This window comes from Doryrhamphus excisus, chromosome 5 (genome assembly GCF_030265055.1).
Source record: "Doryrhamphus excisus isolate RoL2022-K1 chromosome 5, RoL_Dexc_1.0, whole genome shotgun sequence".
NCBI lineage: Eukaryota > Metazoa > Chordata > Actinopteri > Syngnathiformes > Syngnathidae > Doryrhamphus > Doryrhamphus excisus.
This window is the reverse complement of record NC_080470.1, coordinates 9,167,874-9,187,003: the sequence shown is the minus strand read 5'-3', so window position 1 is coordinate 9,187,003 and position 19,130 is coordinate 9,167,874. Positions and strand designations below refer to the sequence as shown.

Sequence of the window (19,130 nt, the reverse complement as noted above, 5' to 3'; positions counted from 1 at the left end):
TGGTGAGCAGAGAGGGGCCGGATTGGCGTGTGCCCATATTGCTCCATCTTTTTAAAAACCACCGGCCTCCTGCCTCTGCCTGGACAACTTCTGCCCGAGCGGCGACAACACCTCTCAGAGTCTCTCTCACACACCTGACTGGGTTGGGGGACGAGTTCACGGCGCTGAACCCTCCACTGTGGGATCACAGAGCACAAGAATGGGCGAGTGGCAGAGAGACACCATGACGGGATTAAAAACAGTTACCTTCCTGGTCTCTTGCCTGGCATCTGTGGCCATGGGTCAAGGTACGTGGTCTCCATTTAATCTGATATCGAAGACATTATTAAATGATGGAATTTCCTTGACTTGGAGGGGGGGAGGTGGGATTCTTGAGAAATGTTTAGTGGTGAGCTCATACCATAAAGAGCGTGAGCATGTGTGCAAGCATGGTACTTAAAAGACCACCGCGGTGGCTCGCGTGCTCCAATATTATGTCACGAGCACTCTCCACCAGCAGGGGAATAAAAACACGTGCTGATAGCAGAGGAAGGGTCACTCAGAACAGAGACCCCCCCGTCTGTCTGTGGTTAGGAGTAGAGATGAGTATCATCATCACATAAATAGAATTGGAGAAAAATACTTGAAAATTATGACACATTTTTAAATATAAACCTCAGACAATATTGTTTACATTTCAATCACTACATTATTAACATCATCAATACCATTATAGATAATAGAATACCAGTAAAATATCATTTCTGTTTAATTATTTTATATTTAAGACAAATGAATTTATCTATGTGAACTTAACGTGTATGAATGTCTCATTAAAATTGTAATTTAAAGTTCTATTTCATGTCATGAAGTATAAGTACATGTGTAAGTACCATGTGTTTGCTTGCCTTCCACAAACCTTGCCTAGCAACAAGTTACTGGACAAATGTTCCAGTAAATATAAATCTGTAGATCTAGTTAGGTGCTTATTCTAAATCACAAAAGAATAAAGTCCTATCATATCATTTAATGCAGACTACAAAAGCCCAAATGTGCAAAATTAAAAAAATAAATCAAATAAATACAATGATGATGAATAGTTCATACATTTATACTGTTTAACATTGACGACCAGGCCTCCGAGGGAAACCAAAACCCAAATCCAAACCCATTTCCATCCATCCATTTTCTGTACCACCTATCCTCACCCTGGACTGGCCACCAGCCAATCACAGGGCACATATAGACAAACAACCATTCACACGGCCGTGCTGGAGCTTATCCCAGCTGTCTTCCGGCGAGAGGCGGGGTACACCCTGGACTGGTCGCCAGCCAATCACAGGGCATATGTAGACAAACAACCATTCACACTCACATTCATACCTATGGACAATTTGGAGTTGCCAATTAACCTAGCATGTTTTTGTTCCACTGTTTAGCCCACCCCCCATTTATACACAGTTAAAATAAAATTGTAGTTTAAACTGTTCTAATGAGGCCCTACAGATGTGTGCTGTCTGTGTTATTATACCATAGCATAATGCTGAAATAAAACAAAAAACATTTATATAAATGTCAGTGGTTTCCAAATAGGTCTAACTGCACTGTAAGACCTCAGTAAACATCTTGCAAATGCCATTAATGGGTGTCAAGAAAACGACTACAGTGGAAGAACTTAGTCCCTAAATGGTGATGCTGAGCAGGCCTACATCCAAACCTAAAATTGTATTGGCACCTTAAGCAGGAAATCCACAGTAAAAGCTGCAGTGAAGTTTCTTTCATTTGTCCTCAGTTCACCCTCTTAATGCAGTGCCAGTAGCACTTCTATATTAATCCAGTCACCGTGGGAACAATAAGTAGAAACTAAAGTGGCTCATTCTGCCACCTGCTGGCTTGGAGTCAGCCTCAGTGAGAGAATGGAATAAATAAGATGCACATTTGGACAAGTTACTCCTTTCTTATTGATCATCATCCTGCTTCTTGCCCTGCCTGGTGACCTTTCAACTTCAAGGTTTATGAGTTGTTTTGCTATTTGAAGGCAGCCAGGTGCCTTGTGTGCCCCACAGCTAAAAGAGGACCGCTACTGTGGCATGGCTACAGTTGCTTTGCTTTGAGGCCTTTTCAACACCCACAGCAGAGACAGCTCTTAGCCCCTCCATTGGTCCATTAGACGCTACTCTAGATGAAGCGTGACAACCAGCTGAAATACCACTGAGAGTTGCACAGTGGAGGTTTGCTTGTCCAGATGGTAACCAGCGTCTACTCCAAGTCATCTGGCCGGATCACATTAATGGCTTAATAGGATAAGAGATGGGTCATTAGAGAAGGCACTTTTACTTAAGTCATGAGAAACACATCGGTCTTTAACTCTCCACCATAAATGTAGACTGCAATGTTTCCCATACATTTATTCATTTGTAGCGGCTCGCCACTAATTAATTTTGACTGCCACAGATCGAGTTGGTGCTACCTATTAAGAATTCTTCATTTTTAGGAGAAGACGTTTGTTTTGAAACCCTTTTACGTACTTCAAAAGTGTCACTTCCCCTTCCATGGTCACATGTCTTGAAGTTTACTCAAAGCCTAATCATTTCAATACATTTCAAGTAATAGTAATGGCAATGGTTACACGTTACAATTCAATACTTCACATGATTCCACTCACAAAGTATGCCAAAAAGAGAACACAGGAGTCTAAAGTCACATGTGGAACCAATATTTTCAAGAAAAATCTGCCTTCGAATGTCACAAGACAATTTGAACCGCACGATGTCCCCGATTTGACAAGACTTCAACTCGGCAAGCATCAAGAGGATGAACACTGTGCATGTTTTGCTTTGCTGCTTCTTTGGCTTTTTGACAACACCAATTCAAAAAGCTGCCTACACTGCAGGCTCTTAGTGATGATGTCACATGCAGCAGGATGCTCTAACCACCCAATGAAAAACAACAGGACATTTTCATCACTTTCTAAAAAAAACAAACAAACAAACAGGACTGCCAGGACAGGAAAAGAAACCTTCAAAATGTTTGGTCATCCTAATGATGACGTCAGAGTTAGAATGCAGCCCTGTGGGAAACACTGGAACTTTCACATGGCACCCCGCAATCAAACATTAGATGCATTATTACCAAAGCTCCAGTGTCTGGTGTGAGTATAAATACTCAGACAGCAACAATTGCTTTCAACACAAGAAGACGGGAAAAGTGAGTGCGTGAGCTAAGTTCACACTGCAGGTCAATTCCAATGTTTTGCCTCATATGTGATTATTCACTGAGTGTTGCTTAATTAAGTTTATTTAGGAACAACTGAAACAATACACATTTCCCCCCAAGCTACCGGTGCAGTACTACTCATCTGGAAGGAAAATATGTGGATGCTCATATAATGTTCTCATGATCAACACATGATTTCTCTGTACGGAAATACAAGGAGAAACGTATAGTTCATTTCTTGTACTGTGTTCATTTTTGATAGTAGATATTAGGTGCCCAATTGTGCTTTACAAATATCAAGAATTGAAGCTATGCATTGAAGACATAGCACAAAAAACCTTAAACATCGTGCAGCTGATTTGCATCATTAGTTAATATCAGGATTGAAACTGTTCATCTTAATGAGGCACAGATGCCTTAGGAATCCAAACTTGGTAGATTTGAACAAAAGGAAAAAGAAAAGAGCAGACTCTATTGCATCCACGCACACCTCGGACAACAAGTCGGCCAACCGTGTAAACAGCTTCCATATGACCATCCTGTACACGGGGGCCCACACACACGTCTGCCACAGTTGCCCTCATGCTGCAGCATGACGAGATAGCCAGCCAGTCTGCATCAATAATGCTATAACCTTGCAGTCTTGGCAGTCTTCACCTCATCCAGCTGGTTATGCAACATGTGGAAGGGGTACTTTGGGGTTGATGTCTTCTTCTGGAATATATTAAACTAGCTCCAGCTCTGCGTACATCTGGCACAATCATATATTTATTTATATTCATGAATGCCCTTTTGGGAGGATGATGAATGGAGCAAAGAACCACTGTGACGCACATCCAAATGGTAAAATCACTAAAATAAGAGGTGCAGTTGTCGAGGGTTAAAATGTCAAAAGAATCGTAATCCAGAAGCTCGCAGGTGTCACCATGCAGGCTATAAGAAGAACAAAGCTGCTAAACAGACTCCACACCGACATCACACACCTTTGACATCTTGTTAATGGTGGTTTTGGGTTTTTTTTTGTCCTGCTTTATGAGGGGTCACAACGACCCTGGCCAATGCTTTATTTGTACTCCTGACAAGCTTGTTGAAATGTACAAGTCATAGGTTACACTGCACTCAACTTTTTACAGTGAAATGCATAAAAGCAACAAGTTTAAAAGGACACAGGGAGCAACGACTTCTATTCCACTTCAGTGAGGTACGAGTAAATATCATGTACAAGTCACGTGCAGCAACATCTGCTAAAACCTTTGTCATAATACTAAAAAAAACCCAACAACAACATTTAGAGTCTTCATCAGGCAGGAAGACTGGCCTTCACTAAGCCTAATCTAAATTTCCTCTTTTAACTTTATTAAAACCATTAGGCACCTTGTAAAACTTAACAATTTACTAGGTTCCAGTCTCTGTCAGCAAACATCTTGAAATAATGACAAGCAGCTAATCAGCTAATTTCCCTAACTGGCTCAGAAATTAGCAGCATGTTTGGATGGCAACATACGGCTCTATTCGACTGTAGGTCAGTTACAGTCCATTCTGGGAACTCCAGCCTTCCGAACTGCCTTCCAAGTTTAAAAATACATGAACCACTGTTAATATTTTACATGTAAAACCCACAGAAAACATAACAAGTAAAGCGACACTGAGATCAAAGTACTTTGAATGTTGAGTCTTTTCAATAAGTAGGAAAGAAGTCAAAGAAAAAGCAAAACCGCAGAGTTCATCCCTGAAAGCCCTCAACTCAGGCACTGAATGCAACTGGCTACAAATTTTTGAAACTGAAAAAATATAAGAAGATCACCGTCTTCTAGAATATGCTGCTAATAGCGGTTTAAAAGAAGAGATTGTCCCCCAAAATTATGTTTTTTCACAATTATGAGTGGTTAGCGTGTAGGCCACACAGCTAGGAAACCTTGGTTCGATTCTCCGCCCTGGCATCTCTCTGTGGAGTTTGCATGTTCTTTTTTCCAGATAATCCGGTTTCCTCCCACATTCCAAAAACATGCTAGGTTAATTGACGACTCCAAATTGTCCATAGGTATGAATGTGAGTGTGAATGGTTGTTTGTCTATATGTATATACACACACAAACACACACACGCAAAAGCAGTCTCACACACAGATTGAATTTTTACTTGAATTTTGCTCCGTCACTCTATCACGGTTTTTCAAAATATACTACTTAATACATCAACACAGTTTTGTTGTTAACTACGGCCTATTATTAGTCAAAAAAATATGAAGTTTAAGCAAATTTGATGTATTCTAGACTGGTGACTAGGTGTCAGTAATGTGAAAAAAAAACACCAACATCAAGAAACTCTCCAAATACAAACATGTGCAAGTCTATGTTATGTCTTATTTTCTATTATTATGGGCATGTCTGCAATGCAGGGCAGCCCGTCTTACTATTATGGCTACTATATTGGGTAATAGAAGTGCAGAAGGTGACTATCGGGGTGTTAGTTGTTATTATATTTAGAAGGCTCTAATAGTGTTTAAAAAAACATATTGAGAATGTCATAAATAGGTTTCTATGCTCTATTTCCGAAAATATTAAATTATTAAAATATATATTAAATATATTATATTAAAATAAATAACAAATGTAACTTCGCAAAAAATCACTTATCACTGTCCAGTCTGAACCAATTAACTGCGATAAATGAGGGATGACTGTACATTAATTGATAGCTAATACAAGTAGCTAAACTTTGCCAAATTAGTGTGCATGCATGTTAAGCCGGCAAGGTTTACGTACTCAAAGCAGGAAGAGGCGGAATGATATAATACCAAGTGCCCCGCCCCGCTTTTTCTCATGTTTTAACTGTGTATTAACGAGCGAATGTTGTATTTTAATGTATCTTTTACTCTGTTTACTTGCTTTTATTCAACTCCAGTCTTCAGTAAAGTGTCTTTGAGTATTTGAAAAGCGCTATACAAATAAAATGTATTATTATTATTATTATTATTATTATTATTATTATTACTTGCAGTACGTTTACATGTTGACAGCTGGAGTAACTTGCTGCATCCATTCCCAATACAGTAGGCTTCGGTTTTGAAACTTTAAAGGTCATGGCTCTATTCGGTTAACTACTGTGTCTCTGATAGTCACCAGGTGCGTGGTCTACAAAAGCAAATAACTGTGGTCTCTAATTAACACGGGGTCAGAAAAGACTACAGCTGGTTGTAAGCAAGTAATTATCTATTGATTATTGTTTGTTACATTGCAAATCGTTATTTAAGTTTTAAAAAAAGTCCTATACAAAGAGTTTTCATATTGTGACAGATGCAGACATGGGCAAATAGCATGTTAATCGCTTGTTGACGCAACTAATGACCTGTGATTTACCTCTTTTTTGTTACGGTTTGTTCTGGTTCCCGGCCACAGCGGAATCCAGTGTTTTGTCAATTGCTGCATTTTGGCCTTTAAAGGTGTTGTCGCCATTTCAAAGAAATGTGCTTCTGGCATTATAAGAAAGGCTTGAAGTGAAGCAATAAAACCCCCAAGCCACTGCTTACCTCTGTAACTAGGAGTTATAACGTACACAAATTACACACGCATACTGCACATAAGGTCCTTTATTTCTGTTACTGGCCGTGACATTTAAGCTTGCTGCCTGGTCCAAATAAAAGCTCCACATGAAATACACACTTGTGCTATTGTGAGTCCAAATGAAGATTAAGTTGTATATGAGTACTGGAACGTAACTACCTGCTGATTGTACTTCGTGCCAGCAATCAGGAGTCAATCAATCTCAGTTTATTTTATCGTTTAATTGCTTGCATAACGGAATTGGTACTAATCCTCAGAGGTGTCCCTGTGCAACTTTTTCACTTCCAATCTGATACCGATATTGCACTCCTGAATATTGGCCAATACAGATATTGATCCTATATCAACATGTATGTATTGTTGATTTATTTATTTTTTTGCTACTTTCTTAGCATGCTAGCAAACACTGTTTTTGTGGAGAAATCTGGAATTAACTGCTTTTATTGGAGTGCCAATATTGGAGATTTGATCTGGTGTTGTTTTTTTTCTGATATCGGACCAATATCAATATTGGAAACCGGACATCGCAACTGGAAAACATTTTGAAAACTATTATAAGTATTATAAATAAGTATACCTTCTTTTTTGCAGGATTTGAAAGCAAGAGTCTGTCATACAGGAACAGGAGAGCAGTACCAAACACTTTTACGGACACGCGAGCCACAGGTATTGAATCAAGTGTTCTCATGAGAATTTTTGACGGAAATTGTACAAAAATGTAAGAAAATTTATTTTTGAATTTTACAGCAATTTGTACTGAGCAAATGTAAAATGAAATGGAAACTGGTGATAATGTGGTGGGGACATACGATGTAAATATATGGTAAATTATTTCAAAGTACTTTCAGAAACATCTGTTTCAGTAGGAAAGCCATCAAAAAGAACGCATTGGCATTTTTGGTTGGTAAAGTATGAGCAGGGAAGGGTGGAAGCATCAATATTGAGTTTTAAAGAAAACCCACCTACACGGACAAGTACTTGCTCTTTGAATGCCGTTGTACATTAGATCACAAGCTACAAATTATCAGAACCCTCAGAGGAGGAGCACAGTAGATCCTTACTACTGGCAACGGAAGACAGAAGGCGGGTCTTTCTAACTAAATGGGTAAAGACGAAGTGCCACAAAAAGCCAATCAGTGGGTGTCCAATGTATTCATTTATTATTGATTCCCACACATTTATCTGTGCATTTGTCCTGGCCCTGAAGTTTGTCAGGTTTAAATGAAAATAACAGCCCTCTAATAGTTGTTATGATGGGATTCTCCGTCTATTCTAAGTCTTCTTTCTAATACTCAACATTGAAATCTCTCCTTTCTTTTGCCTGCAGACGTAATGGAGTGGACATCATGGTTTAATATTGACCACCCTGGGGGAAATGGTGACTATGAGCGCCTGGAGGCCATACGTTTTTATTACCGGGAGAGAGTCTGTGCAAGACCCGCAGCAATGGAGGCCCGAACCACAGACTGGGTGGCGGCAGCAGACACTGGGGAAGTAGTCCACTCCAGTCTGGAGAAGGGCTTTTGGTGCATCAACAAGGAACAACCTTTCGGACGCATCTGCTCCAACTACCATGTCCGCTTTCAATGCCCCCCAGGTATAGTCTGGGTTAAGTCTTTGCAAATATGTCTCCCCTCTCTTGCAAGCATAACCACAATGCTTTTCTTTGTGCATGTGTGTTGCAGACCAGAGTTTCTGGACAAAATGGGGTGAGTGGGGTCCGTGCACTACCACTGTTTGCAATGATGTTGGCATTCAAGTGCGTGAGAGGAAATGCATGACCATACAGCCGATGCCGCTACTGTTGGTACCCGCATGCCAGGGACACCATTCAGAGAGGAGGGAGTGCTCCACCCCTTCATGCACAGGTAATCACAGCCACATGGTGATGAAGGGAATAAATCAGGGCCAGTCCTGTTCAATTTGGGGCGCTGCAAAGAATATCATATGGAGGCACTGGCTCCAAGATCTTCTGGGCTCCATAAAAAATCCCGAAATCGATCAAACTGACCCATTAAGCACTATTTTTATACTATTTGACTGGAGTAATACAAATGGGAAACCAATTATTTTTAGTGCAAATAACAAATTAACAACATTTGGGTTAAACCCACACCCTCTGTCTTAAAAGGCATCTGTGCCATTATAACACCAGCATACCTCCTTAATGACTAAAAAAATCGGTATTGGCCCTGAAAAAAGTATTTAATGGGGCATAAAGAAAACACAGGGGCATTGTAGAAATAAAATCAACACCAAAAAAACAACAGAAATGGACAAATAGACTGAAATGTATACATGGAAAATGTTGATAATGCCTCATAAATATGGGCCTAAAATTGCCTAATAAATAACAACACAAAGAATTGTCTTTAAATACACGCACACACACACACACAATGGGTTTAGCTTCATTCAGGGCAGAGAAGGTAAGGAATCTATGTACAATTACACCTCTAGTTTTTTGTAATTAAAGGGGACCTATTATGCAACATGTGTCACTAGAACACATAGTACTACAGGTATTATGCTAACTTTTTGTCCCTTTCTATTGAGTTGTGGACTCCTATAGAGCAGCTACACACGATAACCAGTACAGAAAGCTTTCTAGATCTTCCAGAATCTGCACCTATTCCAGCTGTATTTCTTTGTATTTTGTGCTTCCCCTCAAAAATGGTCTGTTTTAATGTATTCCACCTACGGCCAGCCTCCAGCACGCCCACTCCACTGTGGTTGGTCACACTTTCAAGTGCTCAGGAGGATTTCCGGTGTGGTGCCGATAGCTGCCAAACCCAACTTTATAGGAGTTGATAAACAGTATAGGAGTTGACAATAAATGACAATTTAAGGAAAGAGACGATAATTTCCAAAGTTCCAAAGTAGAAAACCTAACGCTAAATTGCTAAAACTACTTACCATTGAGAGACATCTTGAAGAAACCTTTTTTCTTGAGAAACTTTGTACTGTACAGTCTCCACTTCCGGATCGGAATCAGGATCCAACACATATCTGTATGTTCAGTTGTATGTTAAGTTGATATTTTAAAAAATAATTCATTATCAACCCCTACTATCAACTCCTATAAAGTTGGGTTAGCGACACAAACTCGAAGTAATCTGTTTTCATGTGTATTATGATTAAATTGACTAGAGAGTTCTCCAGTGTTCTCCGAAAAATAGTGCCTGTTGTAGGTGTGAGCCGACAACAATCTTACGAAATGCTAGTGCATTATTACACTTGCATTCATAGTAATAATGTATTTGATTTACAGTATATTGCGCCTTTCAATGTACCTGAAAAACCATGAAAAGCAGGTTTGTGGGCGCCTCATGTAGTCGTGAGGGGCTACCTGGGGCCCGTAGCAGCCATGTTGGTGTTGAGGGACAAGACAAGTGTATCATTTGTGTATAATTAAGAGTATAATTTACTTGTTTCTGTGTGGTCAGCCAAGTGGGGTCCATGGGGCCGCTGGGGGTCCTGCACTGTGACATGCGGCGGAGGTCGGAGAATCAGAAGGAGGACTTGCGTGAGGGACTCAACGACAGTGCAATGCACTGGGCGGCCTGTTGAAACACAAAAATGTGGGAAGGGTCCATGTCCAGGTATGGGACAATGCAGGAAGACATCTTTCACCATCACATCTCTTTGACTTCATGTCATCTTTGCAGTTAAATGTCAGCGTGTCTGCACCGACGGCCGCCCTGATGAAGACTGCAGACGCTGTGTGTGTGATGGCCACGTTCTGCGCGGTGAAGTCCACAGTGTGACCGGGGTCCCTGTAGCAGGGGCGTGGGTGGCTTTCACCAGCCACCCCAAAGTCATCCGTGCCCGAACGGATGCCAAAGGTCAATTCAGGCTGAAAGGAATTTGCTCGTCAGACGTTACCTCGCTCGCCATCAGGAAGGAGAAGTTTGCCCCCATCACTGTCTCCTCCAGCAGTAACAGCACTGGCTTGTCGTGGGTGTCGGCTGTCCTCAGATCAGCTGGTGAGTAGCAAAAATGTCTTCATACAAATTCATCAAAGTAACCGATTAGTTTTGAGGGATTTTTTTTTAAATAAATATATCACACATTATAGGTCACATGATCAGACAGATGGCACTGCAGTGAAAAAGTTCTCATAGTCCTTGCAGCAATTTCCTTTATTGTTTGTCGACCTGATAATGTTCCTGTCATCTCTCCCGGTCCACTCTCTTCTGTGTGGGGCAGAAAACCCTCAGCCTCAATCGCATGACTGGCATGTGGCATGCGAGAACAACATTAAAAATCACTAGCATATCAGTATGTGGAATCAAGTTTCCGAAGGGATTGAGCAAAGAACTCAAAAAATGCACTAAAATTAGCAATTTCAAGAAACAGTACAAGCAAGATGAAATATTTGAAATCTTTAAAAGGCTGAATTCCTTCAATCATACAATAACACACAGGCCAGCAGTGTGAATTACACGTGAATCATGTAGAAGTGAAAGTGCTTCTCATCATCTGCTCCTCTCTACTTTCTATAGAGAAGCCCTACATTGTGAAGCACCCAGAGGACAAGGTGCGATACGAGGGCGGGCGGGCGATGTTGTGCTGCAAGGCAACAGGATTGCCAACACCTGACAAATACTACTGGTGAGTTAACACATGTCAAATAGCAGCCTCCTCTCTAAAAAAAACTCACTTTTCACTTTTGTTCAGTTAATTGCCTCTCAGAATATCCTAAAAATAAAATAAAGTGATGATTAATCACATATAATTTTAGATACAGTATTACAGTACACCCATATGCTTTGTCAACTGTAACACAAAGCTAACTTTGTTTGCATTGACTCATTCTGACCAATACAATTGTGTCATCAAGGTACCACAATGGGACTCTCATGGACAGAAAAGTGTACAAGTATCAAGAAGACCTTGTATTGAAGGACCTGAAGCCAGAGCAGTCTGGACAGTATTATTGTAAAACCAGCAGCCCAGCAGGCAGCATTAAGTCCTCTCCAGCATCCCTCACTGTCATTGGTAAGTCTTGAATATCTATCAGCTACTGCATGTGGGTTTTATCTTTTTCAACACCTGTAAACCAGCCAAAACCAGCATCCAACTAATAAAAGCTCATGCTTTGATTCAAAGTGGTAAAATAAATCAATGTTGTTGTTTACATCTGTCATAGGCTCAAGCAAAAGCACAATTCATTTTAGTCTTTAGGGGGCAACAGCTGAGAGACTTGAATATTGCATTTGAAGAGGAAGTGACCTCAAAGCAAGACCTCATCTGTGAGCCGTGCCCATGCATTAAATGGACCAAAAAACATCTTACATGACTTCATTGAAGGAAAATAAATCTGGCTATGACTCAAGTAATTTTCTTTCATTATATTTACCTTAAACAATAATGGTAGATACTGCAAATACCCCTAAAGGTAATTCCTCCATGGAGGTAAAATTCAACAATAAAACCACAGAAAGTCACACAATTATTCATCTAAATGGTAGTGGCTACTAATTGCAAATATCCTCCAGGTGCTTGTTCACTAACATGAGAATTAACAAACAGGCATCCCTGCACCCCAGAAGTTATTATGGCTGGAGGTTCTATGAGTGTGTAGGGCCATTACACTGTGCATTATCCTTAACTTAATCACTCACATTTCAGACATTGCACACTTTATTATGAAGCTGACAGCACAGTAATAATTACATAAGGGAGTTATGTGATGAACTTGACCAGAAGCTCATCTATGATGTCATGCATATTAATTACTGTATTCTATACGGGTGAATAATAGTCCTGTCTTTTCAGCTCCCATCTCATTTCCCCTTGAAAGTCTATTTATTCTGTCCCTGCAGGCATGATATGTGAATTATATGAATTCCAGTAAGACAATATAGCAATGGGCACAATGCTCAATTGAGTTACTACACGTATATACGCATATACTGTGCAGTGGAACATCCAAAACTAGTACAATTTGGAGGTCAACCAAAAAAGGGACTGTATGCAGTGGATTCCTCCAGTAACCGAGAAGGCGCCAACATTTGAGCGTACTGCTAGCATTATGAACAGCCTCTTCCTGTTTTGAGTACATAAAACAGAGATGTCAAACTCAATCGCACGTGGGGCCAAAAATTGTGAAAAAAAAGTCATTTGGAGCAAGTTTCATACAGTCCCCTAAAGTCCACTTTTTACAACGTCTTTAATGTTTAATGTGTGTCAGATTGGCCATTTATCTTTTTTATGTGTCATATCAACACAACTCACAACTCTGTTTTTTTTTTTTAATTCACAGCAAAAGGAACTACAGCATGCAATTCCATCCCAGAGGCGCATCTGATCAGACTGCCGCTGGACTGCGTTCAACCTGGGACGGACTCCAAGTTTTACAACGCTGGCCGCTGCCCTCATAACAAATGCGCTGGCTCGCTTGACTATGATATGCGCTGCAGAGACGGAGACGGGTTTTGCTGCGGCGTCCAAGCAATGGAAAGTCGGACTATTGACTGTGGGAGCTACAATCTCCCAATTAGGACTGTATCCCAGTGCAGCTGTCAGAAGTGTGTTCAACCAACAGTGCTGGTGCGTGGCAGAGTGGTCACAGCTGATAATGGCGATCCACTGAGATTTGGCCACATCTACATTGGTAAGGAGAGGGTGGGCACCACTGGATACCAGGGAGGTTTCACCTTGCAAGTTACTCCTGACACACAGAGATTGGTGGTGAATTTTGTTGACCCCACTGAGAAGTTTCTAGACACTCCAAAGGTCTTCATTTTGGACAAGAAGGGTGGATCCATCTACTATGATGTGAAGGTGATGAGGAAGCAGGCTCCGATTGACATCAATGCAGGAGAGACCAATTCTATTAACCTGGGTGAGATTAAAGGGGAAGACCCCATTGGACAATTGGTCATTCCAGCCAATTCTTTCCACAAAGACAATGGTGACGTTTACGAGGGAACGGTAAAAGCCAGTGTCACTTTCATAGACCCGAGAAATATCACCACAGCTTCTGCTACACCTGGCGACCTTAACTTTGTGGACAACGAGGGTGACATGCTCCCTTTGAGGACGTACGGCATGTTCTCCGTTGACTTCCGTGATGAGAGCAACAAGCAGGTACTTGGTGCTGGAGCGGTTCAAGTCCTTCTCGACACACAGCATGTCAAAATGCAAGAGCATATCCCCAAAATGAAACTGTGGTCTTTAAACCCAGACACTGGAGTCTGGGAGGAGGAAGGTGACTTCTCCAGCACCACAACTACCGGTGGGCACGGCCGCAGCAAACGAGAGGAGCGTACCTTCCTCATTGGCAACATGGAGATCAGAGAGCGCAGACTCTTTAACTTGGACGTGCCGGAAAGCAGACGTTGCTACGTCAAAGTTCGGGCTTACATGAGCGACAAGTTCCTTCCTGTTGAACAGCTGGAAGGTGTTGTGATCAGCTTGATAAACTTGGAACCCAAACCTGGTTACTCCTCCAACCCCAGAGCATGGGGCCGCTTTGACAGCGTCATCACTGGCCCTAACGGGGCCTGTTTGCCTGCTTTTTGTGACGCCCAAAGGGCGGATGCCTACACCGCTTATGTAACAGCCATGATGGGTGGTGAGGAACTGGAGGCAGCCCCCTCCTCACCAAAGATGAATCCAAATATCATTGGAGTATCTCAGCCATACTTGGATAAAATTGACTACCAGCGTTCTGACCACGAAGATCCAGCTCTGAAGAAAACAGCGTTCAGAATTAATCTAGCAAAGCCCAATCAGAATAACCTTGATGAGACCAATGGACCCATATATCCATACCAGAATCTGATAGCCTGTGAAAATGCACCGGTTGACGCAAACCATTTCAGATTCTTCAGGGTGGAAAAGGACAAGTATGAATACAACGTTGTGCCTTTTGAGGAGAATGATCTGACAACCTGGACAGGGGACTATCTCTCCTGGTGGCCTAACCCTCAGGAGTTCAGAGCATGCTTCATTAAGGTTAAAGTCCAGGGACAAAAGGAAGTCATGGTCAGGTCTAAGAACCTAGGAGGAACACACCCAGAAACCAAAGACAAACTTTATGGCATCCGAGATATACGCAGCACTCGAGACATGCGGGAGGCTAATACTTCGGCAGCTTGCGTGGAGTTCAAATGTAGCGGCATGTTGTTCGATCAAGCTGAAGTGGATCGATCCCTCATAACTATCATTCCACAGGGGAACTGTCGCAAAATCGCCACTAACAACCTCCTGCAAGAGTACCTCATCAAACACCCTCCAGTGGCGCAAAACAATGACTCCAATGCCTTCACTATGTTAGCCCCCGTGGATCCTTTGGGGCACAATTACGGCATATATACCGTCACGGACCAGAATCCCAGGGTTGCGAAAGAAATCGCTATTGGTCGCTGCTTTGACGGCACCTCGGACGGTTTCTCCAGAGAGATGAAGACAGACTCTGGTGTGGCTTTGACTTTCAGCTGCCCTGAGAGAAAAGTCAACAGAGAAAGCCTCTTCCAGCGCTTGCAGACCAATCCGGGTCAGACGCTGTCACAGATGGCGAGGGACATGAGGGAGATGGAAGGCATGCAGGTGCGGAGGTCATCCACACGAGTGGTGGCCTATCCCTCCGAGCAACAGGGCAGGACCCAGAGTCGTAGGGTTGGCACCACAAGCAGGAGCAGGGCGGCTGTGCGTACACAACAACGCCAATGACAGAGTCAGGAGGTAGGTTGAAAAAAAAAAAAAAATTAAGAAACGAGACATACCGGAGAAACTGAAACCTTTTTTGTGTCATTTCTAGATCTTCACTCAAGGTGGCTCAACCGAAGGAACTAAAACCTGACATCTTGTTGATGGGAAGACGCTTCTTCTCTATTGTGGAAACTCATGCATTGAGCCCGGCTGGAGATATACAATAATCTTATACTGACTTGAAGGGTTTGTTATATTCTGTGTTTATTCCTGTCCCTCCTGAAAGACATACAGTACATCTTGTGGTTATATGAAAAGCTGGCATGCATCTAAAGACTCTGGTGACATTTTATGAATGAAAGACATGTTGACTAGAAACTGTTAATGGTGGAGCCATTACAAAAATTGGCCTTTTCTGAAAGAAAAAGTTGCAAACACTGAGCCCTTGTTCAAACAGAGACTCCAGAGACACGTTCAATAGAGCGCGATTGTGCCGTGTCCTCCTGGTAACAGAAGACGTTTTCATCAATTTCCCTCAATGTTTTGCATTGACATGACAGTCTGCCATCTGTGATTCATCCACACACCAAAGCAAACGATCATCTCTCGTAGTGTGCTCTATATAATAATAATAATTCATCATAAGCATATCTTAAGTGTTATGCTTCAAAAGCTATACCCAAGACTATCAACGTGCAAGGGGGACAACATCAATTTCAGTGGAATCAGTGTCATCACTGAGTGTTTATTGTTTTTACTTTTTGCTCAGTGTGTTTTACACTTATGGTTGTTAAACACGTTTAAAGGGGACATATTCTCGAAAAAGTACTTTCTTTTAATTGCTTGTACCCACATATTTGGGTCTCTGAAGTGGCTGCCCAAATATGAAGTGTGAAATTACACAACCAAGCCATGTTTATTTTAGCTTCCTAATGGAAAACAATTTACAATATTTAAAGGCCAGCACATCCTGTATGACTGCTACTGCAGTAGAGGGGGCGGCGTGATCAGTGGCTCATTTGCATGAGACCGGACAGCCCCCCAAAACTGACATAGGGGTTTTAAGTGTGCTCTAACTCTTGATGCTTGGGGTATTTCGACCGAAACATACTGTACATATTATTAAAACAGCTAAAATCAACTTTAGTGATTTCATATAGTATCCAACACAACAATGGCATGTTTAAAATCAAATTGATGCTCAACATTAGGTACTCTGCTCTTGTCACCTGTCTACCGGTCCCATTTGTGTCAGGGAATACTATTCTGTACACAAAGAAACCTGATGATTTCCTAATCATAGCTATAGTGTTGTCATGAAATGACAATAGTGGCATCACTATGGAATTAGATCGAATATACAGCAACCGTACATCCTACCTTCCCTACCAGTAACAAACTAGTGACCTACCCTCTCTGACAAACATCCACCCTGCAAGAAGGACCATACTTGGATCTATCTATGTTAGACTAATTTCCCTACCCTATTGATTTTGCCTTAACTTTCTATCCAACATATGGCGCTATAGGGGAAATCTGTACATTATAACCTACCCTCGACTCTCTGATCATAAGCATAGTCGGGTTTGATGGGTGAATGAAAACAAACTGCAGCAGATGTTACGTCCAACCTGCAAAAGAGAAACAATAATTGAATCCAGGTGTGTAGAAAGATGGAATCTACACACACATATACTGTACACACACAAAAGCAATAGTGAGGTTTGTCAGGTCATTTGGCGTTAACATCTGCATAGCAACTGGAGGAAGTTATAGAGAAGATGACCTAGTGATAGATGAAACACTGTTTGGTAAAGGCAGGGAAAAAGTGAAGTAATTGGGGTCTTCGCAGTCCATCACCAGGGGTTTCGCAAGTGGTTGCACATGGAAGCCGGAAGGCTTTCGCCAGAGAATGCTTTGACAGCAGCCACGGCTTATTCATGAGAAGAACTTATCAGGGGGGGAGTTTGAACGACAAGGTAACAATAACAGCCCTTCCAAGGCCTCACATGGGAAACTCTGCCTGCTGCCGAACTTCAAAGGCAACTTAAGAGGCAAAACATTTGCAGCATTTTGGGGATGAAATGATGCGAGTTTAAGCAGACAAAGCACACAAAAACAAGATTTATTCTGTGTGGAAAGCAAATGTTTATCTCAGCGGCAAAGGGCATTCTTGGGAATAGTATTTTCACTTTGCAGAGCGTTGTAAAATGTTAAGGCTGAAGAATGAATCACTGCTTGTTGTCTGGCAACTTTCTGAATAGTTTCAACCTTGGACACACACACACTGTGACATTTTTGTACGAGATTGTACCCTTTAACACAGAGATCCTGCAAAATTGGTGCCGTAAAAAGAAACGTTCTGGTATTTCATCTGCTGTGACTTTTACACAGAACCCAACAAAAGTGAGATTGTGACACAACTGTTGCTGTGGCAATGTTGGCATTAACATTATTGCCAGACAGTGACAATTGCTCTCAACATGTTTGTCAGGTGTTCAAACTTTTTTGGGATTGTGGAATAATATCCACACAGATGGCTCTCCAAAGGCAGGAAATTGCCGGGTCGTCCCCATAATTACATTAATTCATTCATTTTCTAGTGCTTATCCTCACTAGGGTCACGGGCATGCTGGAGCCTATCCCAGCCGTCTTCAGGCGAGAGGCAGGGTACACCCTGGACTGGTCGCCACCCAATCGCAGGGCACATATAGACAAACAACCATTCACACTCACATTTATACCTATGGACAATTTGAAGTCCACCGTGCAGCCTTTATACAGAACAGTCACAGAAAAAAGGCACAATAAAGTTAAAGGTTATACACAGACAAACCCTCCAATGTATTAATAATAATAATAATATATATTTTTGACATATTTTACTGTGGATGCAAAAGGGGTCGTTTTTTTTCAAGCGTTAAATACCCTGATTCATATGTGCACAATGTCATTAATTTGAATTTATGTTCACTCAATGTCAAGGCAAAAACCCCATTGATTTGATCTAATTTCCAAATGGTCTTCCATGCAGGATTGTGAAAGTGGATCCAATATGCTTGAAGTAGCTGGAGACGTTTCATACACAATGCACAATGCTTATTATTTAAAAATACTTCTTATAGTGCCACTGTGCTACAGGAAACCACCTTGAATTATGCTGTCGATGCGCTCCTGTCTTACAGAACACTCAGCAAAAAACAGCTTTCATATTGTAGCATTAACGCTTGCATGGTGACACCAGTCTCTTTGTGTTTTTTTTTATTTGTTTGGAATTATGTTTTCATGTGTAAATGGTGTATTGTATAAACTGTGTATGATAAAGAGACTGTAAATAAATGTTTTTTGATGAAGCTTGCTAGTTGTTCTTTTTGTCATGGTAAAGAAAAAAAAAGCAGTTTGACGCCTTTGCCTATGTGCTGTGAAAAGGGAATAATTTATTTTGTACATTGAACAATATGTTGGGTGTAACGGTTCATTTATTGATGAACTTGATGAAGTATTTTCGGTACAGAACGGTAGTATCAGAGGAACCGGCAGGAATTTTGGGCCAAATGAAATTTTTTTTTACTGAAACCTTACTTAATAAATAAATTTGAAATGGAATAATTATGTGGAAAAATAATGTTTTTTTTTTATTATACAACTTAAATTATTCTCGCCCAAAGACAGCTGGGATAGGCTCCAGCACCCCCGTGACCCTTGTGAGGAA

At 41.3% G+C, this 19,130-nt stretch overlaps 1 protein-coding gene across 1 annotated transcript; it reads left to right on the top strand.

The window, feature by feature from the left end:
• The first annotated feature begins 86 nt into the window (after window positions 1-86).
• On the top strand, window positions 87-18,783 carry cilp2 (cartilage intermediate layer protein 2). The gene is made up of 10 exons (XM_058073219.1): window positions 87-287; window positions 7,349-7,423; window positions 8,085-8,354; window positions 8,443-8,625; window positions 10,204-10,359; window positions 10,426-10,743; window positions 11,263-11,371; window positions 11,601-11,758; window positions 13,026-15,451; window positions 15,528-18,783. The coding sequence occupies exons 1-9, from the start codon at window positions 200-202 to the stop codon at window positions 15,437-15,439; spliced, it is 3,771 nt and encodes a 1,256-aa protein (XP_057929202.1). The 5' UTR covers window positions 87-199; the 3' UTR covers window positions 15,440-15,451; window positions 15,528-18,783.
• The last annotated feature ends 347 nt before the right edge of the window (window positions 18,784-19,130 follow it).